The 25,888-nt window shown below is 41.5% G+C and overlaps 1 protein-coding gene and 1 long non-coding RNA gene across 2 annotated transcripts in view; one reads left to right on the top strand and one right to left on the bottom strand.

Annotated features, from left to right (window-relative positions):
• Positions 1 to 25,888, top strand: part of LOC128873907 (acetylcholine receptor subunit alpha-like 1) — a 156,923-nt gene that overhangs the window by 57,506 nt on the left and 73,529 nt on the right. The window contains exon 2 of the mRNA XM_054117914.1: positions 7,291 to 7,566. Within this exon, the coding sequence (XP_053973889.1) occupies positions 7,309 to 7,566 (258 nt within the window). The 5' untranslated portion in view covers positions 7,291 to 7,308. The remainder of the gene's footprint in view (positions 1 to 7,290; positions 7,567 to 25,888) is intronic.
• LOC128873913 (uncharacterized) lies at positions 1,121 to 4,265 on the bottom strand. The gene is made up of 5 exons (XR_008456517.1): positions 3,348 to 4,265; positions 2,681 to 3,048; positions 2,340 to 2,477; positions 2,118 to 2,252; positions 1,121 to 1,988 (listed from the first exon to the last, which is right to left on the bottom strand). It is a non-coding gene; the product is annotated as an uncharacterized LOC128873913 (long non-coding RNA).

Below are 25,888 nucleotides of genomic sequence, written 5' to 3'. Positions count from 1 at the left end.
GTTCGCTGTTCCTCACCCTTTGTCGTCGAGCACTTTTCTTGTGCCGTTTGTAATATACATGACGCTTTCACATCATACATTTCGAATTCAAACTTCGGAATTGCCGAATATGAGAACGTACAGGATCACTGTTGGCTCCTATTTGTAACAGTCCCTCTTTCCTGAGTATTCATTTATTACATGGCAAAAATTCCTAAATAATTGATATTATTTAAAGTAGTATATTCGGTTGTCCAGAAAGTTCCTGTCAATTTTGTAACCCCTTAAGCTACGATTTAAATTCCAACAGCCTCGGACCAAAATGTGATGTTTACATTTGGTTCGAAAAATAGAACAAACACAAAAATTGGATTATATAGTATAGGTAAACGTAATGGAAGGTTATAGCTCTCCATCATAATTTGATACAGTATAAACCACAGTAAAGAAGCAAAGAAAATGGTGAGAAACTAATTTACCAATTTCTAGTGGTAGTTCGACAGCAAACAAAGGAAATGTAGTGGTTTTTGTGAGTAAAGAAGCTTCATAGATGTCCCCTGGTGCTTTTAGCTTATACCTCGATCCCTCTGTCTGACGCCTTTAGCCAACCGTTGCTCTCCCCATTGTTTGGTGTCCTTTTAATTACCCTGGATGGGGATCGCGACATCGAGAGGATGTCGTGCGGTCAGGGGAACGTTTGTTCGCCCCTGTGTGCTCCTGTTTGCCCCGGATGCCCTTTGGCGTTCGACGCTGGCGGCGTTCAGAGCCGACAATCGACCAGTTCTTTTCGTCGAGTCTTTGACCGTACCAATTAGAGCTCGTTTCGATGTTTTACTGCTTACCGCATCCCGTTTTTGATGGAAACTTTCCGTTCCTTATCTTTCACTGGAAACTATTAGGGTAAATATTTTCGATACAACACTTGCTGATTTAACATAGATTTTAATAAAGTCTCCTCGTACTATAATGATTATAAAATATAATAGTTTCTTTGACACGTTGACCGCCACGTCAGCCATGTATGAGTGACAGGGATTTTCACTAAAAAAAATTAATTCTGAAGGCCAGGTATTAAAGAAAACAAGTCTGGATAGAATTCATGTATTTTTATCGAGTTGTACAACTAATTCTGCTGCAAATATTAAATCATACAGTTCCAAATTGTATAAAAACATAATTGTAGCTTTGTAAATGTTTTCACGAGTATGTCTGGCACTGACGGTGTTAATTATCTACCCAAAAAATATTCCAAGTCTGATAACGCAGGAGCACCAGAGATTTCGGTATAATTTCCCAACCACACCAATTTTCTTCGTTCAGAACTACTTCTTCCATCATTTCTCCCGAGAACTGTAGACGTTCAATCAAAGGAAAAGCTCGCGAATTTCAAAAAGGTCCTTTTAAATACCATCTTTTCCATCCGCGAAAAAAAGCCGTCCCTTTTTTTTCGCCTTTTATACATTCGCCAGAGGTTTTCTTCCGACCCTTTGACGACTGACAAACACGGCTACCAAACGAAATAGAAACTCGGTCCAATTAATGCACCACCCGAGCGCGCACAGAAAAGCTTAGTTAGCGGCTGTACGCGGGTCGTGATTCGATTAGCCCAGTTGCGACGCTCGAGTTGCATCAGGACACCGTACGACGACGACGCGCATTCACGCCGACCCTTTCGATAAATGCACGCGAAGTTTCCATAAATTTAATAAAGAGGACGGGGCGAGCGGTTCCCAGCTATTACTCCACGCTCGCTTGGAGTTCGCGTTCAGCTGGTGACTTCCGGTTTTCGACACGTCGAGGACTACACGAGTCCAGGTCGATGGCGAAGTTGTTCCACCCCCCAAAATTTATTTCGTTGTTCCACGTCCAACGCAAATTGCATTGCGAACAAAATTATACCATAATTGAGGGGTTCGTTGTGCAAGTGGTAGAAGTTCATCTCCCTGTGTTTAGGTGTTTCGTTGGACGATGTTCGATGAAGGTATTTAAACGTTAGAATGTTGCCTCCGCTTTGAATAATATTATGAATTTAATGTTTGTTTCGTGTTGTGAGTTATTACTTGATCAAGAGGAGATTATGGATACAAAATTGTCTAAAATAGGAGCAGATTGGAATGGAAAATGTTTGCTTCACGCACCTAATTTTTCTTCCTTTTTCCCAAAAGCGTGGAGGCCGATCCGCATTCCTGCATTCCCAGAGCGAATTACAGCCGAAATTAGTTGGCGGACAATCGAGGCGCGCGACGAAACTTTCGCACGAGGAACTTGGCGAACTGTGACGAATTACTCAGTGACCGTGTTACTAAATTCTGTGCGTATGGAAGTGTGCATGTGTGCACGCTGGCCTCTATTTTACTTACATGTATGGGTGATTCATCAGAAGAGTCGCAAAATTTATTATCCTGCTCTTTTATAAGGCAAGCATTCATCCTCTTCAATTCTTTAAACAATTCTGTATGTATGTTAACCTTTGTCTTGCTGTATATTCCAGGAGTAATCTGTGTGAATGAATGTGTGTGTATATATATATGTATTAGTATTATATTTATAATAACACTTTACGCGGGTCACGCTGTATATACAGAAAACATTTCTCCAAAATAATCCGAATGTATATCCCTCGCTGATATTTTGCAAGGATTCATACGATTGGAGAAAAGTTTTGAAAAGCGGGCAAATTCGATAGGTTCCAAATGAATACCGGGAAAATTCTGCAACAACGTTCCCAGCTTTTTCTGTTTATCGATCGTTCCATCCGACGCAATATAGCGATCTGTATTCCGCGTTCTACCGTTCCTCGGAACTTTTATGAATCGCTGATCGTTACAACTGGCTCGTGCATAAAAGTCGAGGCTACAATCGACGTGCACGTAGAACAGAACACTCCATCGTAGACAGGACTTTCGCGAGTCGTGGACAAACTTCCAGACGGTTTCCTTCGTTTCCCTCATCTGGCAGAGTTCCATTGCGCCGTAACTCCTCTTTCGAGGAAATTTTTATTACTGGTACCCAGGTTTCCCCAAATGTTCGTCGTGACATAATTTATTCAGATATTTTGGAGTATGTGTCCTGTGATTTAATTTAAAAGTATTTTAGACAGTTTGTATGGATTTGATCAAATCATAATGGAAAGCAAAAATATTAAATTGGCAGATCCTGCATAGTATCACTCATAAAATTGTACGAATTGTGAAGGTGGCCCTAGAGTAATGTTACAGTTTACTAGAATAGTATAAAGAATAACGATTACAATTAAAAAGTAAAGGATAAATAAATTTAGTCTAATCAGAGACCTTTATGAATGCAAGAATAATTAATAAAAACTTGTCCATTACGAAGGAAAACAACGAAAGGAAAATATTTAATACCTTCAAGTCTTCCTATCTGTTAAAGTCGAAAGTAGCAGCAAGCAAACACAGCACAGTTCTTACATCGATCCGAACAGAGTTTGCGGAAAGTTTGATCGAACTTGGAGCCCGACAGTTTGCAAGTGTTCCCTTGTAAGCAGGGGTATGGGCATTAGAGCTGTTCTAATTGTTTGCTGCCCCCGATGCGTTGCTAGGGGTCGTTTGAGCCGACTGATGCAGATTGATGGATCACAGCCGCTGGTCACGGCTCATTATTGGTTCCGTTATATCCACTTTCTCCAACCGCGATTGGCTATCGCTAGACAAACTGCCCGATCGAGTGCACCCTGTATCGTTTAACCAAGTCGATCATCCAATGGAGAGCATCTCACCCCGTCCATTTTTCCCCCTCTGTAACGTTTACTTTGGTCTTGGAAGCGTTCGCGGAACAGATTGCTCGTTAAACAATAAATCAGCTCGGCTTCCTATGGCCGAGCGAAGTGCTGAAAGAACTACGCGATGGAACGAGTTAGTAAATTCCTTCGTTCTTCGCTGAAAGGGTAAAGAGCATTGACGTCTAGTTAGGATTTTCGATACAAGGGAAAGGTCTTCCTAAGAAGAAAATGAAACGGAAGGGATTCGTGGGAAATCCAGAGACGTACGGAATTCCGGAGTAATTAACTCGCTGCCCAGAGGAGTTGGAAGCTGAGGGTGGCGGCGGGGGAGGGTTGCGAGTGAGTTGATAATGACCACAGGGTCGCCTTATCTACGGTTGGTGGACCAGACACGGTGCATATAAGTGGTCCCGCGAGATCTCTCGTCGACTTGGGCCATCTTGGCTCAACGCCATTTTTCATTTGCTTATACGAAAGAACGGTCCGTCAGGCTACCGCTCTACAAAAAGTGGCAGTTGGCGATGAAACTTTTTCGCTTAAGGAGTTATCGACTCTTCAACTGGTTCGTTTGACGAATCACGAAAATATCGGGCTATTGTATTTTATATCTGGAATATGAGCAGTGGAGTATTAATAATTATTCGAGTAGAATTGAGAACTCCTAGCATACAAATAATAATACTGATTAAATTTGTAATTTAATTCGTGCTCCTCGTACCTTTATCGCGCATACTTGTTGCTTCAGTAATCGGTACGTAAAATGCTTCAAAAGACCCATTAAATATTTCCATCGTTCTCGACCCCTTTTCTTTTCGATCCTCCCCCATCAAATAAATTATATTCTACATTTTTTAACCGACAAGTTAATGTCTAAGACTATGTCTAAGTATTTCAGACGTGATTTGCTGGCTGAGGAGGGTGTAAAGGGGTTGGGTCACGGCGAATGCCACGTCGCAGCTACGCAAAATGTATTTGACCGAGGGGAAAATCAATAAATCGATGCATTTCCGCGTATTAGTCAAACGTACGGAAACGTTAATATGTGACGTCAACATGCGTGTTAAAACAGAAGCGTTATAGTCACAGTCGGCGATCAAACGCGACGCACGGTTTTGTAAATTTAGGATCCGCATGCACATTTCGACTACGTGTCACGCCATTTCGTGTTCAATAATCAAAGGCCGTATTTGAGTTAGAAATTCGGCATTCGTGTAATACACAGGTACAGAGTCAAATGAATTTCAACTGATCAACGTTTCGATATCGAGATACGTCACTGTAACCTGCGACAATTTCTAAGTTCTAATTTTTTAACATTTTGGACTTCGATTACTCATTTTCTTTTATATAATTGCTTTTTCTCTCATTTACTTTCTATTTTTGTATTCAAAGAAATATATATAGCTTGTTTTAATCATTACATTGTGTCACTGCTCGGTATTGTAGTATATCTTCTAAAGATTCAACATTGTACTAATAGGCATCGCAACTTCACCCAAAGTAGGCTCACTCGAACCAACTCTGATCGCGAGACTAAAAGTTTAAATAAGTATACATTTCGCGGTTTTGGCGAAAGCAGCGATTATGCTCGCGGATACACGTTATCGCGGCAGTGAATTTCGATGGAGTTTGTACGTAGGACGCGCAACGAGTTTGCACAGTTATCGATAACGGAGTGGAAACTTGGTCGAATAAAATGGACAAACACATATAATTTCGTACATTAGTGGATACACAATGACGCGTCGCGGCGAAATTTTCAACCAGCGGATCGATAGCCTGTACGTTAAATTGCAAATACGAGCGAACGGACTTCGTATGTAATTTCAACGACGTCCGATTGTAATTTTACGTGGACCAACGTGAATGAAATCCGTCCGTGTTCCAGGCATATTTATTTTCCACACTCTGCCAGGGAGATAACATAAATATCATTTTGCTTACGAAGAATGAATAAAACCTTTTCGTGTAATTCGTCGATTAACCGTAGACTCGAAAGAGAAGCGACCGAAATGAAACCGACGCGGTTGTTTTCGATTCGTTGTTCGTTGCGAGATTGGCAGACGTTTTAATTATTCCATACTCTCTCGAAACGACTGGAATATTTACCTTTACATGATATAGTAGAATTTCTTGTGGTCCATTGAGTAACTATTGCGTACGGTGACTTCCAAAGGAGTTTATAAAAGAGATATTTTAATTATTCGTGATTCTGGTGGATTATTTTATACCAGTAAAAAAAGTTTCTAAACACGTTATCTCGTATTCCGAACATAAATTCCGTAAATGAAATTTTCGTCCTTGCATATTAGGCAACACGAGACTCTAAGATCCACGTTTTAAAAATTAAATTAGTTCTATGGCGAACAAACAATCGATCCCAGTAATTAAGTAAAAGATATCTCCAATTTCAATAGTGATTAGTTTGCCGAAGTCTGTAAATAGTGAACCAACGAACTGGTTATATCCCTGGTAATGCCGGAAAGTAGCTCTTCCAGGCGTATAGGTAGACTGATAATGGCCGCAGGTAGGTCAGCGACGAAGCGATAAAAGTTCCTCAAGAGGTTCCCTCCCCCCCGTTCCCCACCTTCCTTTCAGGGACACAACAATGCCGTTCAAGCCCTCCTTTATGGCCGGTTACGCTCTTCTCCGCGGCTAGTAAATGACTTCGTCTGGCAACCAACTTACGCCTTACTATGTACCGTGATTCGCTTGAAAAGTTGACGTCAAAGCATTATGAGATACCGACAAGCACGTGTCTTCAGTGCACGTAACGGGTGTCTCGTAAAGTCGTGCTCTGTGTGATGTCCCCCCTCCCCCCCCCCGCCCTCCCTCCCTCTCCAGGGAAGTACTTAACACGTTCGCTATCGACGTCACACATACACCCGCCACTCGATAGTTTAGAGCACCCTTTGATCTTGAACCCTCTGTAGCGCGGACTCCATTTTATCTCCGCGAAGAGATATTATTTGGTTATTTATATATTCACGACGTCTCCACGATGAAACCGAACGCATATCTTGTAAACTTTATTTGTGTTCCGTATATTAAGCGGATGAAGTACTTCGTGCAGAATAAAGGATTGTAAATGTATCTTAAACGTTTCGAGCCTGTATTATTTTCTTCTAAACTTTGGTAAAGGGAAAACTTCGATTTGGATACGTTTTGATCTATTTAGATTGTTTTGTTGTTTATCGTTTTGCCGCGGATGACGCAAACGATACGGAAATGTTTAAAATTTATTTTTAAATCGATGGTTGCTCCGAACGAAATCTTTCTCTTTATTGAATCTGTACGTCACTAGCAATTTATCATCGATAAAATAATTCTTCAAGTCGTAAAGAAGCAATCCCAGCGGTTTTATTGACGACCCGATCGGAGCGGAAGGGGAAGACAGAGCACGCCAGTGACATCGGATCGTTTATGGTCAGACGCACGTTGATTCAAGTGGAATGGCTCTGTAACTAGCGACACGTGCACTATTCTGAGAATTCTCTCGGAGGTTTTTGACTTGTAATTTACTGGTATCTTGACGCAAGGGGTCTAACCGATAAAATATATGATTTCAGGGGTGGACAAGGCGTACGATGCTTAGGGATGCTTGGTCGAACGACGGTGGGAAAGGCTGGTGGCGATGGTGGTCTAGGCTGGGCGGATTGCTGGCGATGGCGACGGCCATTTCCTGTCTTGTTGCCCCGTTTCCGGGCGCCTCGGCCAATCCGGAAGCGAAGCGTCTCTACGACGACCTGCTGTCGAACTACAACCGCCTCATCCGCCCTGTTGGCAACAACAGCGATCGCCTCACTGTCAAAATGGGACTACGCCTCTCCCAGCTCATCGACGTTGTGAGTAGTACACACTTAACCTATTATTCTATCGCGACAATAGCGTTTGAAACTACGGAATCACTATAGAAGCGGTCAAACACGTGGAACAAGAGCACCAGCATCTAACGAACCGTCATAGGTCGTAATTTGATAATAATAGTGAATTTTTCTTTTTGCTCGATGGTGACTACTATGCGATAGAAAATTTATTTTAATATTTATTAACAGCTAACCAAGCTAAATTACTTCCTTTAATTTTTTCTTTCTTTAATTGTGGAAAATTGTTATCGTTACAATATCGCATTAGTAACGCGATAGTTATTTCTTGTGGAAAACGCAGAAGCGTCACTTTCTGACATTATTTTCCGTACTTCGTATCTAATACATCTCGGCCGATGATACTCGCCGTGGAAAACAATTATCGATAGGGATAAAGTAAGAAATGTAAGTAGTTATCCATAGATAATTGCTTTTTTGATTACTTTCGAAGCTGTTGCGCTTGTTCCACTTTTCGTCGACGTGAAATATCTGTTACATAGCGATACGAAATGTCCGCTAATTCTCGTGTTCGATTTTCTCAGTTTCAAAACCATTAAATAATACGGAGGTAGCAGGCAATCAAGAGAAATTCCTCTTCTGTAGGAGTCTCTATAAATTAAGAAGAATACTCGCTTTTAAAAAAACCTGGAGTTACTAGGTTCAAGTTAAAATCAATTTACACGTCTGATAGGTTCAACTTTAAAATTTATTGCCTTCATTACTACATTCACATCAAAATTAATTTTTCCTAATCACCCAACTATTTTCAAATTCAAATTAATTTCACATCCACGCAAGCCATAAGCTACAAGCTCCACAACGATCAAACCTGAAATGATCAATAATAAATCAGAAACAAATCGTTAAAAAGGCAAGTAAAATCCAGCATGGTCTACTAGTGGACCAATTGCCCCCCTCGCCTCCTCATTTCCCGCCATCGAATGTTCCTGAATTATGGAGGCACCGGTCAGGACTCGCGAGCCATTCGCGTACCTGTGGCGATAAGTTGAATTCCGTGAGATCCCCGTGTCGGAACCGGAACTAATTTACAGGCTGGCCGATCCATAGCACTCGAGCCATTAATTGCCATAATCTGATCGCGGCCGATCAATCGTGTCTAGGACGAGGTTTGACCGGGCCCCGTGTGGACGCCTACACACTCGAGGCCATCTTCTCCGACGGATCAATGTGCTACAATTACGCGATTGTCTGTCCCCCATCCTCCGTCCCTCGTCCCTTGACCCCCCACCCCTAACCCAGACCCAGCATTGTCTCCTTGGTTATTACATTCGTGTTACATGCTTATATAGCCCTGTCCCGAATTTCGGCTGTAATTACCTCGATCACGGACGTCTATAGACTAAATACGTGTTCTCATGCACAAGCCATAATTAATTTTGTTATCGACTGACCGGCTGCTCGCTGCGTTGGGTACTATCAACCCAATGCCAACACTATAATTCCGATGGAACCGTAGCTGGGAACTCGTTTCGATTTGCAAAAAGGATGACATCATAAAAAATCGGCAAATTAACCCATTTGCGTCGTACGGAAAAGTGGATAATTCGTTCTTATCGGTAACGCTTTATTTGAATTCGATTGTCACGTAAATTGGGCGGATAGGTTGGCTATGGAACAATTTTGGAATTTTTGTTAAACCAAAATTATACGAGATCCTAGTTTCGCATGATGCAAGGCTAGATAACGAAGTTTGATAATTCGCTATAATAATCGGCACGTTATTTTAAATCCAGATTTCGTTACGTCGCGAGATGATTTATGTTGCTCGAGAGTTTCGCGAGGTTATATAGATCTTTCTCGTTCTCCAGATAAATTCCAAGTTTTTCCAACCAGCAACGGAGTTTTCCACGGAGAAAGGGTGCGGTCAGCCCGAGATTGGATGTATGAAATTCGTTGAAGCTGTAGCAAGGGATCACGGACGAAATGGAGGCGCGAGTAAGGCGAAGTTTGTGTAAATGGAAAGGAAAGCGAGAAAGAATGGAGGAGAAGAAGGATGAGAGAACACTCGGTGGAAAACAGAGAAATGTTCGATGGTAGTCACGTTGCGCCCCCTGATTTACGATTGGTCGGGGCCCTGGCTGTCGAACTCGTGTTTGGCTTCTCTTTAGTTTGGCACCCAGCTGCCATAAGCTGTTTTGAAAATATTCAACGCAGAGATTTTGATGAATGTGACCTTCATGTAACTTACCATTGTACAATGTTCTTATGAACGAAAGATTAACAAAATAAACGTCAGCTGTCAAAATAATAAATACATTGATATTTTTTTAAATTTAATTTGGAAAAATAGGCTTCTAAGGATTAATACTCTGAACTATGGAGAAAATGAATGAATGGATGAATTCATTACTACAATTAGAGACAAGTCATTATAACGATGAATAGTTGCTCTACTATATTATGATTGACTTTTCGCAATTGGTACGCGAACAATTACTATCGTGGACCATGCGAGAGAATCTACAGACTCCTCCGGTTAGGAAAAACTGCGGAAACACGGGATTTCGATGACCGTTTTGTTGGGTGCCTCTGCACAAAAACGAGCTGCAATTCCATAACGCGGACAGCCTAAATTACACGAAGCATACAAAAGCGTTCGACTGTTCGCTGAACAACGGTAGATTTATTTCCTGTACAAAAGAACCGAGAAATTTTTGTCTGGTATGCGCCACGTTAAAACAATACGCGAGGGTTGGTCGTGTAAATACCTCCCATCCTTACGGTTATATGGACAAAATTGTTCGGTGAAAATCTGAACGAAAAGTGAAAATTCGGACTTCATGGAAGCCGAAAACGTTTATTCGAGTGAACGCTTTGAGGATAAAAATCTGGATTTACTTGATGAAAAAGTAATATTGTTTCACCAGACCTAAGCACGTTTCATCGTAAAATTTAATAAACAAGTAACCGGTTTTATTTGTCAAGTAATTTCATGTAACGTTTCAACTTTTCATTTGCAGCAATGTTACTCGAGATGAAATTAAATATCGATTTATTTGAAATAAAAATACCATCATTTACATAACGAACGAGTATTCGTTCGCATGTATGAAAATTGATACGTTGTTTGCAACTAGAAAGCTATTAATTCTTCAGCGAAGCGTGTGATATTTTTGTTCTATTTTTGGCCCCATGGAATTGTCTAAAAAATTTTTACTTGGAAACCTGTTGGACACCATGTATAGTTTCGATTTATATAATTCATTAACGTATCGCCATTCTAAAATTGTATTATATTTAAATTTGATTTGCAAAATCGTTTATCAGAAAATACATACTGTAACATGTAGATTATTCAGAAAAGCATCTCGTTAGTTCATTATTTTAAATACGATGCTATCCGGTCAGTTAAATAAACGTTATTGTATTTCGATAATAACATAAAACTGAAACGGTGCATCAAAATAAGGTTATTTTAAAAGTGCTCAGGTCTAGTTCATACGTTCTCTTTTAAACATTTACATAAATTTGGATAAAGATTTTCGAAAAATTTGATATTTATTATTATTACTCGTATGCTATAAGCTTCATTTTTTTACTTTATTTTATTTCACATCCTCAATGCACGCACTCGCTATAACACAATACAAAAAAAAAAAAAAAAACATGAATCGATAAAGAACCAACAGCTACATAATCAACACAATACTCGGTACAAGAGACAACTAAAATGCTTTCAACATATAAAACCTATCTCCAGAACAATATGCAATCAAAACCTAAGAACCACGGTAAATAACCCCTAGAACAGACCGGAAGAGTGCACGGAACAAAAGCAACAAATTATAAATAAATTGATTGCGCCAGACACTGAAACACTGCCCCCGTTTAACGAGCACATTGTCTGCGCCATTTCCTTGCCGTTTTCCGTCGGAAATATTTCACTTCTATTCGCGGGGAAAATCAAATAGTTCGGAATGCTCCGCGTTGACTTTCCGCGGGCGGCCATAATTCCCGAACGTTACGGCATAGTTTAATTACCAGACGTTCATCGATGAAGTACGAAACTGGAGAGGAATTTTCCGAACGGCCGTAAGCCGGATAAACGCGTGGTATTTTCACGTAATTCGCGAGCATTCTCGCGACTCGACCGACAGAAACCGAGCAATCCCTTCGTATTAACAACTGCGAGGCGTGCTGTCGGACAGAATCGATAATCTCGTTCGATTGTTCCTTCGTTGTCGTTTTCTGACCCTGCTCTGGATACCGCCAACGCTTAGTCTTTATTATTTCATCCCCCTTTTGCCACTTCTTCGCGTTTTCTTTAGTGAACTTGCTGTTAAGTTTGATTCGTTGACAATGCAAGAATTATTTAACACATTCGCAACTGGCATTACGTTTCTAATACTGAGTACTGTAGAAAATAATAAAATTCTGAAGCTGGACATCGGAAATTTGTATCGTTATGGCGGAGATGAAAATTGCAAAATATGTTGTGAATATGTAGCTTATAAAATAAAAAGATTTTCATAATTCTGAATAGAAATACAATTATACAATTTGAAGCGACGGGAATTCACGCCAACTACGTGTTAACACACGTAGGAAAAGAAATTGTTTCCATTTTGTACCTATTTTACATTTTTCATCGAGCTTAGGTCTCTTCATTTATTTTGCTGCTTAGTTCCTTTTATCCTTGAAGAGAGGAATTATGTTTTAATATTCTTCTTTCTCATTTTTATATTCCACTGAAATTCCCAAGTCAGTATCTACGATTTTTCCGAAAGCACGCTCTTAATAGCTTATGAGCTATTCAATGTTAAAGTTTGGGGCGGTCTATTTGTCTGCGTAAGTACAGAAACAGTTTCCAAGTAAGAGCGTAACGTAGTTGATGAGGCGCTTGGAGGTACTTTCTTGGCGCAAGTTCTAGCTGCGTCAGGGCTTTTTCCGATAATATATAACTTTTTTCTTGCTCACCCTTTTTTCCTTTCTATTATGCGACCCTTCCAGTGTTTACATTTGAGCAGACGTAAATAGCAGGAGGGTCGCGCGATAAAGAAAAGCGTGAGCAAGAGAAAAAAGAAAACGTCTTACGACGCTACGTTTTTACTTAGGAAGCGTCCTTGTGGGACGCTATAATTCTATAAACAGTAATAATACAGTGATCATAATTTTTGTACAGTGTGGGGCATCTCTGACTGTATAAACAACCGAGAATCGACGCACCAGTGAAGCAATATAATTATATACTGCAAAACCCCCTCTGAAAATAGCTTTTAACGAGTCAGACTCGTCAAAGTCTACACTGGCACATAAAATGAATAGACGACCCTAGCTCGTCATTGTATGTCCAGAGGTTAATTGAGGCAACATTCAGTTTCTCATGTCATTTTCAGCAATTAGTAATTCAGAGACCCAAGTGCTCAAATGCAATGTCGTAATTCTCGATTTTCTTCTCGCTATAGCTTGTGAAATGACCCCTTAAAGCTGTCACAGAGGGTAGATCAACACTCTGCTTGTAAAAATAATTTTCATCCTGGTCAACTAACTATCCCACAAATCGTACGCTTCCAAAAGCAAACGTCTCAAGCTTAATCTCTTCCATCTTCAATTTTTAATTCTACAGGCTGCAAAAATCACATATTTGAGATCTCCAACTAGCCCTGAAACCCCTATTGACCAACGTTTAGGAACTCATTTTAAGAGTTCCGACGCGACCAGTGTATGTAATTGCGAGAAAAAGGAGGTTCCTGCAATGGATTGAAACGAAAGTCGCGAGCCAACGACCAGCTAACTGCGCAACACGGGAAACCCATTTGGAAGCGTTACGAAACGATTAAAGTAACGCGTGCACCGATGCCAGCGACCGTTGGCCTTTCCTTCCGTTTTCAAAGACCGGACCAAGCCTTCCGTCGAATCAGTAATTCACAGCGCGTCGCTCCATTCAAGCCACGGTTTCGAGCGGCGATTTCAAATCGATCCACCGATCGCGACGATTCTCTCTTTCAGTCGACGATTCTGTCGTCGTGCGACAGCCAACGCCCACTTTTCACGGCCGACGAAAGCATCGGAATCTGATCGATAATCGCGCGGGGGGTGGGGGGGCTAACCGACCAATTTTGTCTGCGACACGAATTACAGTTTTTTCGACTGGCAATTAGAAAAAAAAATAAAAACTGAAACGGTGTAGATTGGAGTTCGAAGGGAGTGGTATCAACCCTTGAAGAAACGCTGATTTCTCTTTCGGAGAAGCTACAAAGGGAAGTTCGCGACTGAAGAAATTGAAATAATTGTGAATTATTGCAAGGTGAATAATTCATCCACAAGATTGTTCTTAACACATTCGCGACCGGTAGATATTTGATCGTTAGGCCGACGATAAAAATTACATACGTGTTTTGAAATATCAATATTGTAAATACGTATCGTATCGAATGAAAGAATCTTCATAATTTTGTTCGTAGCCAGCAATAGAATTTGAAGTGACGCGAATTCGCGTGTTAATGGGTGACAGAATATAGTTTCAAGGGGTGAAATCATCATCCCCTGAAAAAGTACACAGATTTCGATTGACTTAATGTAAACACTTTCAACACGTTCGACAAATCAACACGTTTTAAATTTCCCCAAAAGAATACATATAGTCACCCTGGGGAAATAAAGGGTCGACAATTTGCACAGGTACATCTGTCGGTTCTGGATGTATTTATGCGACGCTCGTAAATCGAATTCCTCTCGATTGAAATTTATGTACGTTCACGGATCCGCGTCGTTTGTGGGTAGCGGGGGAGGGGGGGGGGGGCGGCGGCGGCGGCACACACAGCAAATCCTGAAACAGAAAATTGAAAACATAATCTCGGTTCGAGATTGATCCAGCCCAGCTCGTTCTCGCGAGCCGCCACTCGACGTGTCCTGGAAAAGTATAACGTGTCAGCGAACTTATCTCGCGCGAAGCAACTTCTATCGCGCTCACTGAATCGCGGCAGCGACGACAACGTTGAACAGGCTTGGGCGGTAGAGATTTTCTCCGCGTAAATATCGTGAAAATATGTCATCCGAGAACGGCCCTCGTGACACTTAATTGCTCATCCTCAATTAACACGCATTGCGCAGACGTTCTCCCGCTTTTCACTTCGCCGTAGTTCACTCGTAACCCATTTCCAAACGAGCATTGATCCATGTTTTTTTCCCCTCGCTTTAATTCATCCCTCTTTCTCCGTTCGCTTATTCAATGCCTCACCCGCGAAGGGCGCTTAGCATTATGCGATCGTATTGACGGTATACTCCACTGATTTCGCATATCTACCGGTGCATGCCAGTTTCTATCGTAGGATGAAAAGGGTGTTGACTATCCGTGGTCGAGGTTAAATTTATTTATCTTGCGGGTTTAGTGAATCGGAAATTAAATTCAAGTATTACTCGGGAATAGTTTCTCACAATTCATATAGATTATAAGTCTGTTATTTGTTTGAAAGTATCTGGTCGTTTAAAGGTTAATATAAATGGAGGCAACACTCTCTTCGGTCTTTATTTCAAGAATATCGAGGTGTGCAACGCTTTGATCATTGGTATACGGATATTTTCAAAGGAAAAGTTAAATTAAAATTCTTAAGAAATATAGAAATTACTATTTAATTGATTAATCTTTCATCTTGTTAGTAAAGCAAATAATTTCTATGCAATTTTCCTAAAAGAATACTCCACTTTTCTGGAGTCGAACAACGTGGTGTATTCATTTCGAAACACTATTGTACGTGTTCGATACAATCGGGCCCAAAGTGGCAAGCATTGTCGCTGAACAAGGCGTCAAGCGTGAAAATAAACGAATTACACTCGAAAGCTCTAGCCCGCGACAAGGGCGGTCTGAAAACTTAATTGTTCTCGACGGCATTCTTCCCGTCGCGGAAGGGCGAACATTCAAAGGACTGTGATCCCATTCCTCGATCGACTTTGGAGAGAGAACGCTCGAGAATTACAGACCGCGTGGCAAAAGGGTGCGATTTGCGCGCTCCAAAAGACGACGAATATTATTGAGACCTCCAAGGTTAGTCGTTGGGTTCACGTGAAACGACGTTTCTATAACAATAGAGGAAGTCCTCGGTCCGGTCGAGGCAACGAAGACAAATTAACCGACGCAAGTAGAAAAGTTTTAATTGCATTCGACCACCGAAACGGCTCGGTCCTTTGACGTGTCCCATATCCCCTTTCATTCTCATCGGCCAGGCGTCCCTTCGCTTTTTACGCTCGACGTCGCTTTGTTTAAAAATTTTAATTTCTTCCAAAAGATCAATCGAGTTTAATGGTAATTGCCCAATTGGAGCACTTGATTAGTTTGTCTTCACTCGTGTAAGTTTATTTAACAATTAAAATTACAAATGTAGCACATTCTTTGATTCTTTTGGACACAGTACTTTGTATTACTTTATACATTAAATATCAGAAATTTCATTAATGGAAACCTACACAAAAATTGTAGATTTGCATTTCTCTTCCCCTTTGTCAGGAGTTCGCGAAATACTATTCGAATCCTTAATTTTCATCTGGACAATCGAGTAAGCCAATTGGTCTAAAGTGCATGCTCTTTGTGCGGAGGTAAAATTTCATTCGCCGTACTCGGAAGAAAACAAATCCAATTAAACCTCCGTCGGTGGACCTAAATAGCGTACGAGATAAACACGAATGAACTTTAACTACTTTTTAGTTTGCTAAGGAGATTGGAATAATCAGGCGAAATGCACCCAAAAACGAACTTGTACTTCCATCGATGGTCGTAGAGAAACGCAACAATGGATTGAATGATTCCATTCTTCGACGATTTTGTCGACACTTTTTTGCGATCGCAGTGCTATCTTTTTTTTTTTGGAGAAAATTTAAATATTTCTTTTTAATTTCGAAGACATAGGGATCGGTTTTGATTTCTACTGAAAGTGTAGCAAGATTCCCAAGAACGCTAAGAAGCCACACTTTCGTAAAAAGGAAATATATTAAATCTACTTCAAAATAATATAATATGACTCATGACTATTTTGTGTTGCATGTCATGTAAATATTTTTCCTGTTTGTTCAATTCGAAACCTGGCACAATTTCTCTGCTACTAAATATCTCAAAAAAGACATACCTGAAACACCACATAAAAACGTGTAGCATGCCCGACTCGAGCAACGATATTAATTATAATCGAAGCAAATGACTCGTTATCGCCGCGAGCCTGGGAATATTAGCGAGAATCGATACTGGTCGAGGTCGCGTTTCGCTTTCTTCGTTCGACAAGATGGTCTCCGGTGGCCAGCAGCACTATCGAGCGGACAGAGTCGCGGTCGAGCTTCCTTTGCGCTTCCACAGCTCCATAAGCCAATTAGGACTGAGGCGGGAGTTGGCGAGTTCCTCGAACTCAAAGATGCCGCCGCGTGCTGTTTCCTTGTGTGCAAACACAGGCTCGTGGACCGACATTTTGCGCGTAATTTCGGCAACGCTAATATCGAATTTTGCGTAACAAAGTCCCGAGCCAGATAACCGTGTTCCGAGTGTTTAGCTGGAACTCGAGGGACTTCGCATTTGCATTTTCATAGCGGGGAATGCTTTATCTCTCGCGTGAATTGCGATTATATTAGCGATCCTCGACGAGTGCCTTGCTAGACACTCGAATGGATCGTGGAATATATCAGAATCTATGCCTGAATTTAGCTATCCTTCATGAACTGAGAATCCAGTTTACTATACTTTAGTCATTTTTATATCTCCACACGGACGTCTCCTATGGTAAACAACACTGCATTTGAAACGCGAGATACCATCCCATTCGGATAGTTCCACTCTATTTACATTATCCACGCCACGTTCGCACTGAAACGTCTTCGGATCGAAATCGAGTAGCCTTCATCGGTCCAGTCTGGCCACCAGGAACGCGTCCACGGTTACGCAATTTCCACGAGCAACGCGCGCGAGAGATTAACGCGAAATTTATGGGAACAGACACAAATCCAATTAGTCCGGGAACACAGTCGGTTCTAAGAGGATATATTAGTTTGCTTCGGCTCCGTCGAGCCTCCTTCCTTCAGAACCCGTTGCTCCCTCTCTTAAAGTGGATCCATAATCCATCCGACGGGGCGAAGTTCCGCGAGCGCTCTCGAAACTCGCGAATCGCTAAGTTGTTCATCGTTTACGCGGGTAGGGGTTCGACTACGTTCCGTCGAGCATCGCGCGCTTTGTTGTTATCCCGTTCCATCGTCGAAATCCTCTAAGCCTAGCAACGAGCACTCGAACGCGGAGCCCGGTCTCGTGGTCGTTACTTTGCTCGACGAGCCTTGGACCTCGCGTTGCGTTCGCTTTGTGAGCGCGCGCGCGCGCGTTATCCCAATTACGACTGGAACCCGTTTCTCTCGGTTTTCTCCGAATAATTTTATGGCCCGTCGAACGACGGAAGCTGCTTTGAAGCGATGCGAGGCGAGAAGAGTGAAACGTGAAAATCAGTTAATTCGAGGTTGGTGTCCTCGGTGTTCGTTGAGTCGACTTTGAAGGGAAAATTACGTTTTATCTTTATTTTTTTAGTAATAAAGGAAGTGTAATATGTTTTTACTGGTAAAAATTTCATGAATCTTAAAATAAAATTAACTTCTAAAATCTCCTCTGGCACTCAAAGAGTTAATTTGCATAGTGTAAACATTGGAGACTGTTGCCCTTTTAATTATCGAATTGGAGAGGTAAAATTAGGTGGGGTTTAAGTCATCGTTTAGGATTTTCGACTCTCAGTTTCACCGAGAGCTTTCTATTCGGTACTCGAACTAGAATAAGTCGATCAGTGGTCGGACACGCGTATAGAAATCAGTAAATTTAGAAAAACGTAGAAAATTTGCATTTTCACAAAAATGAGATATTGAATGATATTTAATAGACCACTGTTGTTCCATTCCGTATGTACGAATTCAATGAAATAATTTCGGCGAGTTTCGAGAGTCAAATCCCGGATGAGCCACCGCGACAGAGAAACGATGGAGAAGACAATGTGTATGGAACTCGAACTCGCCATTGACAATGCGAACGGGGGAATAAATGCGAATGCAATAAATGCCATCGAACAGGAGGCGTGTCAGTGAGATCCAATAATCCCTCCTCGGTTGCCAGGCTGTTTATCGTCTCTCGTAGCTCACGGAATCACGTCCGACAGACGAAACGACACGTCGAGAAGCGCAGCGGGACTAGCGCCATTAAAGCTACCTGGTCCTGAGCCACGCGAGAAGCAATCGTCGTATCGGGTCGCGATTCCATGTTTAAATATCGGAAAAGCACTTCCGTCGTCGAACGAAAATCACAGCCTACTTCTGTTCACCGATCCGAAACGTATATCGTCTTCCTCTGTCAGCGACTGCTTCGAATAAATCGACCAATTGCTTTAAAGGAGACACGTTCCAAGCTCGAGGAGCTTACCTTGAGAACAGGTTTCTACTGTCATCGCGTTTTTAATTTGGTTACAATTGTAAGTGTTCCTCAGTTCTCTAATTTTTTTTTTTGTAGGAGAAGTTAATTCTATTTTACATGACTTATTTCCATTTCTGAATTGAAACGAACTAAGACAATTCATTCTGAAGCTGAAGTGTCAGAGAAAAGTAATCTGATTGACTCTCGGTCAAAATAAAAACATTATTCAAACTTACCTGATGAGATAAAACAACATATGAACGGTTCCCATTTGAAAACCACTACATTTTCTACAAATGTTTGAAGATATCTGGGAATCCCTTCACCGATTACCTCCTCAGAGGGAACTCGTAACACGAATCCACGTGGTTGATTGATCTCGCCGATACTTTCGAATACGGATTACTGGCCCGTTAACAAACGCCTTTTCGTTGCCACCTCCTGATCGTTCCCTCTGAAATCGCCATTTTACTCGCGCTCTCTGGTCTCGCCTGTGTTTCTTCAGCCCCTGAAGCCTGCTTCGCGTCGAAATTGAACATTTCCGGACCGACGAGCATCTAACCGTGTCGGATCTTGGAATATTTCTGGGCAAACAAGATCGGCGAATCCGTATCGCGAGCCCCCAATCATTTCCCGTTTTGTTTCCTGTTTCCGTGGAGGTTGTTTGAAATACTCCACCAGGTCCGTTTCTAGCGCGTTTCATTTTCAATCATTATCGATATTTCGTGGCAATCGTGTACCTAATTTCATTCGTTCCCGGTTTGGGCAATTTTGACGGGGACTTATTTATTAGACTCCATTTCCTAACAATCATCGCAATAGAATGGTATCATTTTTATTTTATTAGAAATCAATCCTTTTTCCACTTTCCAAATATATTATTCGATTTCATACATCACGAAACGGAAACAACATGACACCACGTTGCAAAGAATATCAATATTAGGAGAACCAGAACGTCAACGAAGAGCTCCGAAGCGAGATTGAAAATTTAATTTTTTTTTTTTTTATACACAATTTCGGTTCAGTCTCACCAACGCGGAACGGGAATCATTTTAAAAATAAATATTTTTCGTTAGCTCGTTCGGCTGTAATTATCTGCACCCGCGCGAGGCAAAATACCGTTGTTTCCCGAGAATCCTATTCGATAAACACCACTCGAAGGCGAGAGCATAGTTGCGCACAGTTTTTCCGTCGAGCGTTATAGTTGCAGTTGCGCAGTCGCGTCGCTTGAATTTTATCGAAAACCGAAACACGGGAAGTTTTTAATTAATTCTAGCAACGGAAAAATCCAATCGCCGGCGTCTCTGAGCCATATCAATTCAGTTCGCACGCTTATTTAAGTAATAATTGCAGAGGATTCTGTTTTTGTAAAATAGACTTTCTGTGAGCTAGATTTTTGAATATTTAGAACAATTAATGTGTTTTCGAAAACGTTGTCGTTGCGTCTCTGTTAATTGAAAAAAAATTTACAAAATAATTAAGAGTCTAGATTTCATTCATATTTAGTTACTACAAACTTATAACAAGGATACGTGTAAAATACATTCCTTCCATAGTGATCCCAAGATTCTAACCAGAATTTCCCATTTTTCGCTACAAATACGTAAAACATACACCAACACAGACCTAATCATTCACCCCACCAACGATGAATCCACGGTTTTTCTACACTAAAATTTAAATTAAAGCCTCAGAATAAAAGCATAATTTGCAGCGAGACTTAGACCTATCCGAAATCGTTTGGAAAAGACGATGCAGCGAAGGTGCCGTGTTTAAAGCCACTATAAATTAACACGCTGCAACGACCGCACAGTAATTCGCGCTAGCAAACCGCTTCAACAAACATTATCGCATTTACGAGGGTTTTCCTGTGTAGCTGGAGCGTTTAACGTGCACGCTTCTGAGCCCTCTTACGCGCAACCGTGGTTAAAGACGTATGAAACAGGGCTGCATCGTTGTCGAAAATCGTGATATATGCCGTCACGTACAATTAGCGATCCTGTTTGTTCCCGTATTTCCTCTATAGCAATTGCAGCGTCGCACGAGTAGACAGACGAAGATGTACGAGTTACGTTCCTCCCAAGACTCGTATATCTGGCTATGTTCCATCGTGGATGCGAGGGACAATTGTACGGATCCGTTTCTAAATTTGATTGATCTATCTGTTTTTCTTCTTCCATGATTCTATATGATTGAGCAGCACAATTTACGCGTAATAAGACTTCTGGACTGATTTATTGAAACTTTCTTGATGAATGAATTTCACTTGGTCTCGAATTGGTTGCGTTTTGGACTCAATTGATTTTGATGCGATTAAAGTATGGGATTCCTCATAAACTAATAGGGGCAGTTTAAGTTACCATTTTTGTTCCGTTCACACCGCGATTTTTTAAGAAACTCCTTCTTTTCGAAGAAAAAGAAGAGATTCTTCGGAACTCTTTGCTACGACTTCGGAAACTGTAGACTGCATCGAAGTTTTTAGTTTTGTTATTCTCAAAGGATTGATCTTCTAAAATATATTTTCTTTTTGGCTGAAAAGTTTCGTAGTCGGTGCATTAATAATTGTTCGTGCAGCTCCTTACCTCTTCTAGAATAGTTCACCTTCGATTAGATCCATACAATGTCCATTGCAGGGCGAAAGAAAGGCCAGTCCTGTATTAAAGGTACTGCGAGTATGCGAGTATCCAGAATGCGGACAGCGTCGAGTATTCTTGTCTTTTTTTGCCTAGGTTGACTATAACGTCCGACCCAATAGTTGAGGACAGCACTGTAGGTCTTTTTACTCTCCGCAGGAATACTCGCGCAATTGTCCATTTTCTGCTTCAATATTTACCTCTGTCGTCTCCTTTTTCTCTTACTTTTCTTGCGAATAATTGTATGTGCCTTTTTTCGCGAGGAATAACCGCGTTCTGCGGGTTTCCCTCTTCTTTTCCAACCGCACAAACGTCGTATAACAGTTAAAGTTAAATTCACTGTGATTCTACACGAGTGTCTGGCTTTTCGGAAACTTATACTACTTCCCAGCGCGAGGCATAAAACGCGGCGAAATAACTCTTGGCATTGCCGAGATTCGTTACGATTTATATGGAATACTACGGGGAGGAAGAAAAGGAAGCACACTTTCAAACATAAATTTATTGAAACACGCAAATTCATAAATTGACCTCAGGTTACAGATTTTTTTTAAATTTAAAACCGTAATTATCAGATTGCGGATACTTCTATATATATTATTCAATATTATTCAATACTTCTATATATGTATTATTGCATACTGTGTGCATTTTGTACTTTCTTGCGCAATCAAATTTTGCAAGTCATTTTGCAAAAGCATTCGCAATGTCCACGCGATTTATGCGTTACATACTATTAATCACATCATAGCGACAAAGTTTAACGAACGCGTGAACGTGCTCTAAAATATTCTCGCAACAAACACATGCTCCAGTAAAATATCGATTCGCTACAAAATAAAATATATTTGTGAATTCTGTCTCGTGCCACGCAATGATCCATAATCGCACCATCCACCTTATAGACAACACGGGAGAACGTGAATTCTCTCAACCGATAAAAAAAGAGTTAACAAAGTGTCGGTAAAGTTTGATGGCGTGCGCGCGCGCGCTATATAGACCATGATTCGCTTGAACGAGCGCAGCGGCCACTAATTAACCCAGTCTTTAATTACTGCCGGTGCTTAGCGTCTCGACCGCGGATGTTCACCGCGTGAAATCGGCTGGAATGATGCCCGTCGCGGCATTAGCGTCTCCAGCGTCACGACGACAAAAGAACGTGCAGCCACTAGGTGACAAAAACGAAGGAGAATGCGCCCTGGAAGGATGGGTGTAACGGCGAATGTTAAAATGGCCGAGGAAATGGGATGGTGGCAGGACTAGAACTCCGTTGCCCTCGAACGCCACACGTTATTATCAGAAGTCCCCTCGAGTGACAAGATGCACCGCGACACGATAACGAAAAGATTATAGGGCGAACCCATGGCAACGGTTCTCCAAATCCCGGAGGATCAAATGGTCACCGTGGAAGAATCGCGTGTCATTTCGAAACGTCTCGTCTCCCGCGGAGACATCCAGAAATAGATAGACGCCGGGGAAAGCCGTATCAATAACCGTGCATGACGGCTGATGGAAAATACGTCGCGTATCGATTGCCGCTTGGTACGGATTACCGTTGGTTAACGAGGTTAACAATAATAACCAGACGGACGCGATTCCCAGCTCCGATTCGCGATGCCGCAGTCGCTCAAACGTTTCCGAGTGAATAAAGGAGTTCATTCTAAAATTTTATCGCGTAACTAACTTATATGGGCAAATAGAATGAAACGTTTATTGTTGTAATCGAGAAATTGTACACTGATTCGCAGGAATTTTACAGCGGACAGTTGTTTGGAAGAATAAAGGATTGCAAATTGTACTTACAATGCGTTATGGTACCTTTTTAAACGTAGTCATTACAATATCATTTCAAATTAGAATTAAATAAAATAACGGTGACCCTGATTATATTCCGACGAAATTAAACTAATTCTGAATTCTAATTCAATGAAGTTGTATGAAACTAGATTCGATTATAAATACATGACTTTAACAAAAATACGTTGAAATGGAATGAAATTGTACCGAATGAAATTGTACCGAATGAAATCATGTAACAAATATAAAAAGAAAATACATATAAAAAGAACTGTATAACTCGCAATCGTATTTGCATGGAATTAACAAGCTTAAATCGTAATCACATTTTAACAACCCCGAATTAAAATTAAATAAAATTACAACACCTCCGAAATAATACCGAATAAAAGTCATAAAATGGAACCCAATGAGTTTCTCGACGAAGCCCTCGGGTGCGTCCGCGTAAATTCTGGAATGGATGGAACTCTGCGCCATCAGTTGACGCTAACGTCTCAGCAATCGCGGGTTTAAGGGCGCTGCAGCATCGCGGTAACAGCGTTCGCGCGTCATTGTCGCAGTTAACCGTCGTTATCGCCTCTAATCACATTTAATCGGTGCTGATCGCTGACTGGCGGTGGCGACGACGCCACGCCCGTTATTATTTCACTGCAGAGCGCAGCTGTAAAAGGGGCAGGCAGCTGCAATAGCTGCCGTCGTTTGGCCGTTCGCGGAGTCGTTGCAGCTAGGAGTGCAGCAGCCCACGGTTCGATGACCCTCGGCTGGATTGCACCGGCGACGCTCTCGCGCATCGATACGCTTCCATATTGGCCCGACAAAAGTAACGTCGGAACGTCTCTCTCCCTTGCACACACGCGCATACTTTTACCCTCTTTTTCTCTACTTTTCCCTCTTCTTCTACCTGGGAAATTTTCCAGCACGCTCGGGGCGTATCAGAGACGAGAACAGGAAGCTCATGCCAATCCCTCGGAGTCTGAAAGTCGACTCCAAAATGCAATAATTAGAAAGTATAGTAGACCGTTGAATATGGCAGTCGTAGTACAGTTTATTCGTAGGCCGTTTGGTCTAAAAAATAAAAATTAAAAACTTAAAAGTCCTTTTTCCTACGAAAAAGAAAATAACAGCTGTTGAATTGGAATATTTAAAAAATATCACCTTATAGAGAATGTCAAAACGAAACTTTTTTATATCGATAGTTTACTCATACGACGTTTAATTTCAGAGATGAGAATTGAAAACTTAGAAGATCTTTTTCCTGAAATTCAATTTTTGCAATGAACTAACTTTCTAACTTTTCAATTTTTCTTTTCAAAATTCCTCGTCGACTATAAAAGAAAAAAAGACACCAAAGCAGGCATCCGTTTGAAAGCAGTAGTCGCGACAAGCGTTTTCTTCGCAAAAGACACGAGAAGAAACGTAGTTTCGCGTAAACGCGACACCGTAATCGCTTATTTGCACCGGAGTTTGCCGACCCCTTTCGCCGTGGGAGAAGCACCGCCATTAGCCTGTTCTTTCCCGCTTGAAATGCAAGCCAATGAAAGTTTGCCGATGCGAAGCGTCGCGACGCGTTGTGTAAAACAGTGTACTCTCGAGAACTGGGCGTTCTCGGGCGCACGATGCGCTTCCCCGTAAAACAATTTACAGGGAACAAGGAGTTTCGCGCTGTAAAGCGATTTCAGGTAAAAGCAAACGGGAAAAAGATGTCTTCGTGTAAACGTGATTTCGCCCCGCACTCGCGATACGGAACGATCGCTAACGAAATTCTTGACAAAGAGACGAGAACGAGAAAAGTTGAACGAAACGCGCACCATTTTGTTTCGTAGCCCGGGTACATTGAATTTTTAGCCTAATCGTCGTGGTTACCACCCGTTTCCTGACCTTCATAATGTACTTTATACGAAGGAGCTTGGTGGTTGTCACAAATTGTTCTGCTATAAGCAAAATTGAATTGAATCACATACGATTCATTTAAATCTTCATCGAACTCACTTTGTATAGGTGATCAAGCATTCTCCATTGATTTTTCAATTCCCTTTTTCCTATTTTTATTTTATTTTGTCCAATATCGAACTGATGGTATCAATATCAATATAAGATGGTACTGAGAATTTCGATACAAAATTCAGGTGATTTATCGAGTAATAATGTCGAAAGCAGCGCACGCTGTGCAGCAGATTCGAAGAGGTTGAGTACCTCGAGAAGTCGAGGCTAGAGTTAGCGAGAAATATCGAAATAATTGTTTCGCAAATATTAAAACGTCGGTGGGGTTCGAGGTGGGAAGAAGGCAGCGATGTAGAAGAGGAACAAGCGTACGGATTTCAACCTCGAAGCAGGCTCGACGATGCACGAGCAAACGATTCCAGTCGATTGCACGATCTCAATCCCGAACGGGGCCCTCTTCGACTCGCCCCGCCGTCACCCTTCGAACTCGTTTCCCATCGGCGCTCTCTCTCTCTCTCTCTCTCTCTCTCTCTCTCTCTCTCTCTCTCTC

Source organism: Hylaeus volcanicus, chromosome 3 (genome assembly GCF_026283585.1).
Source record: "Hylaeus volcanicus isolate JK05 chromosome 3, UHH_iyHylVolc1.0_haploid, whole genome shotgun sequence".
Lineage (NCBI taxonomy): Eukaryota > Metazoa > Arthropoda > Insecta > Hymenoptera > Colletidae > Hylaeus > Hylaeus volcanicus.
This window is presented reverse-complemented; position numbering and strand designations above follow the sequence as displayed.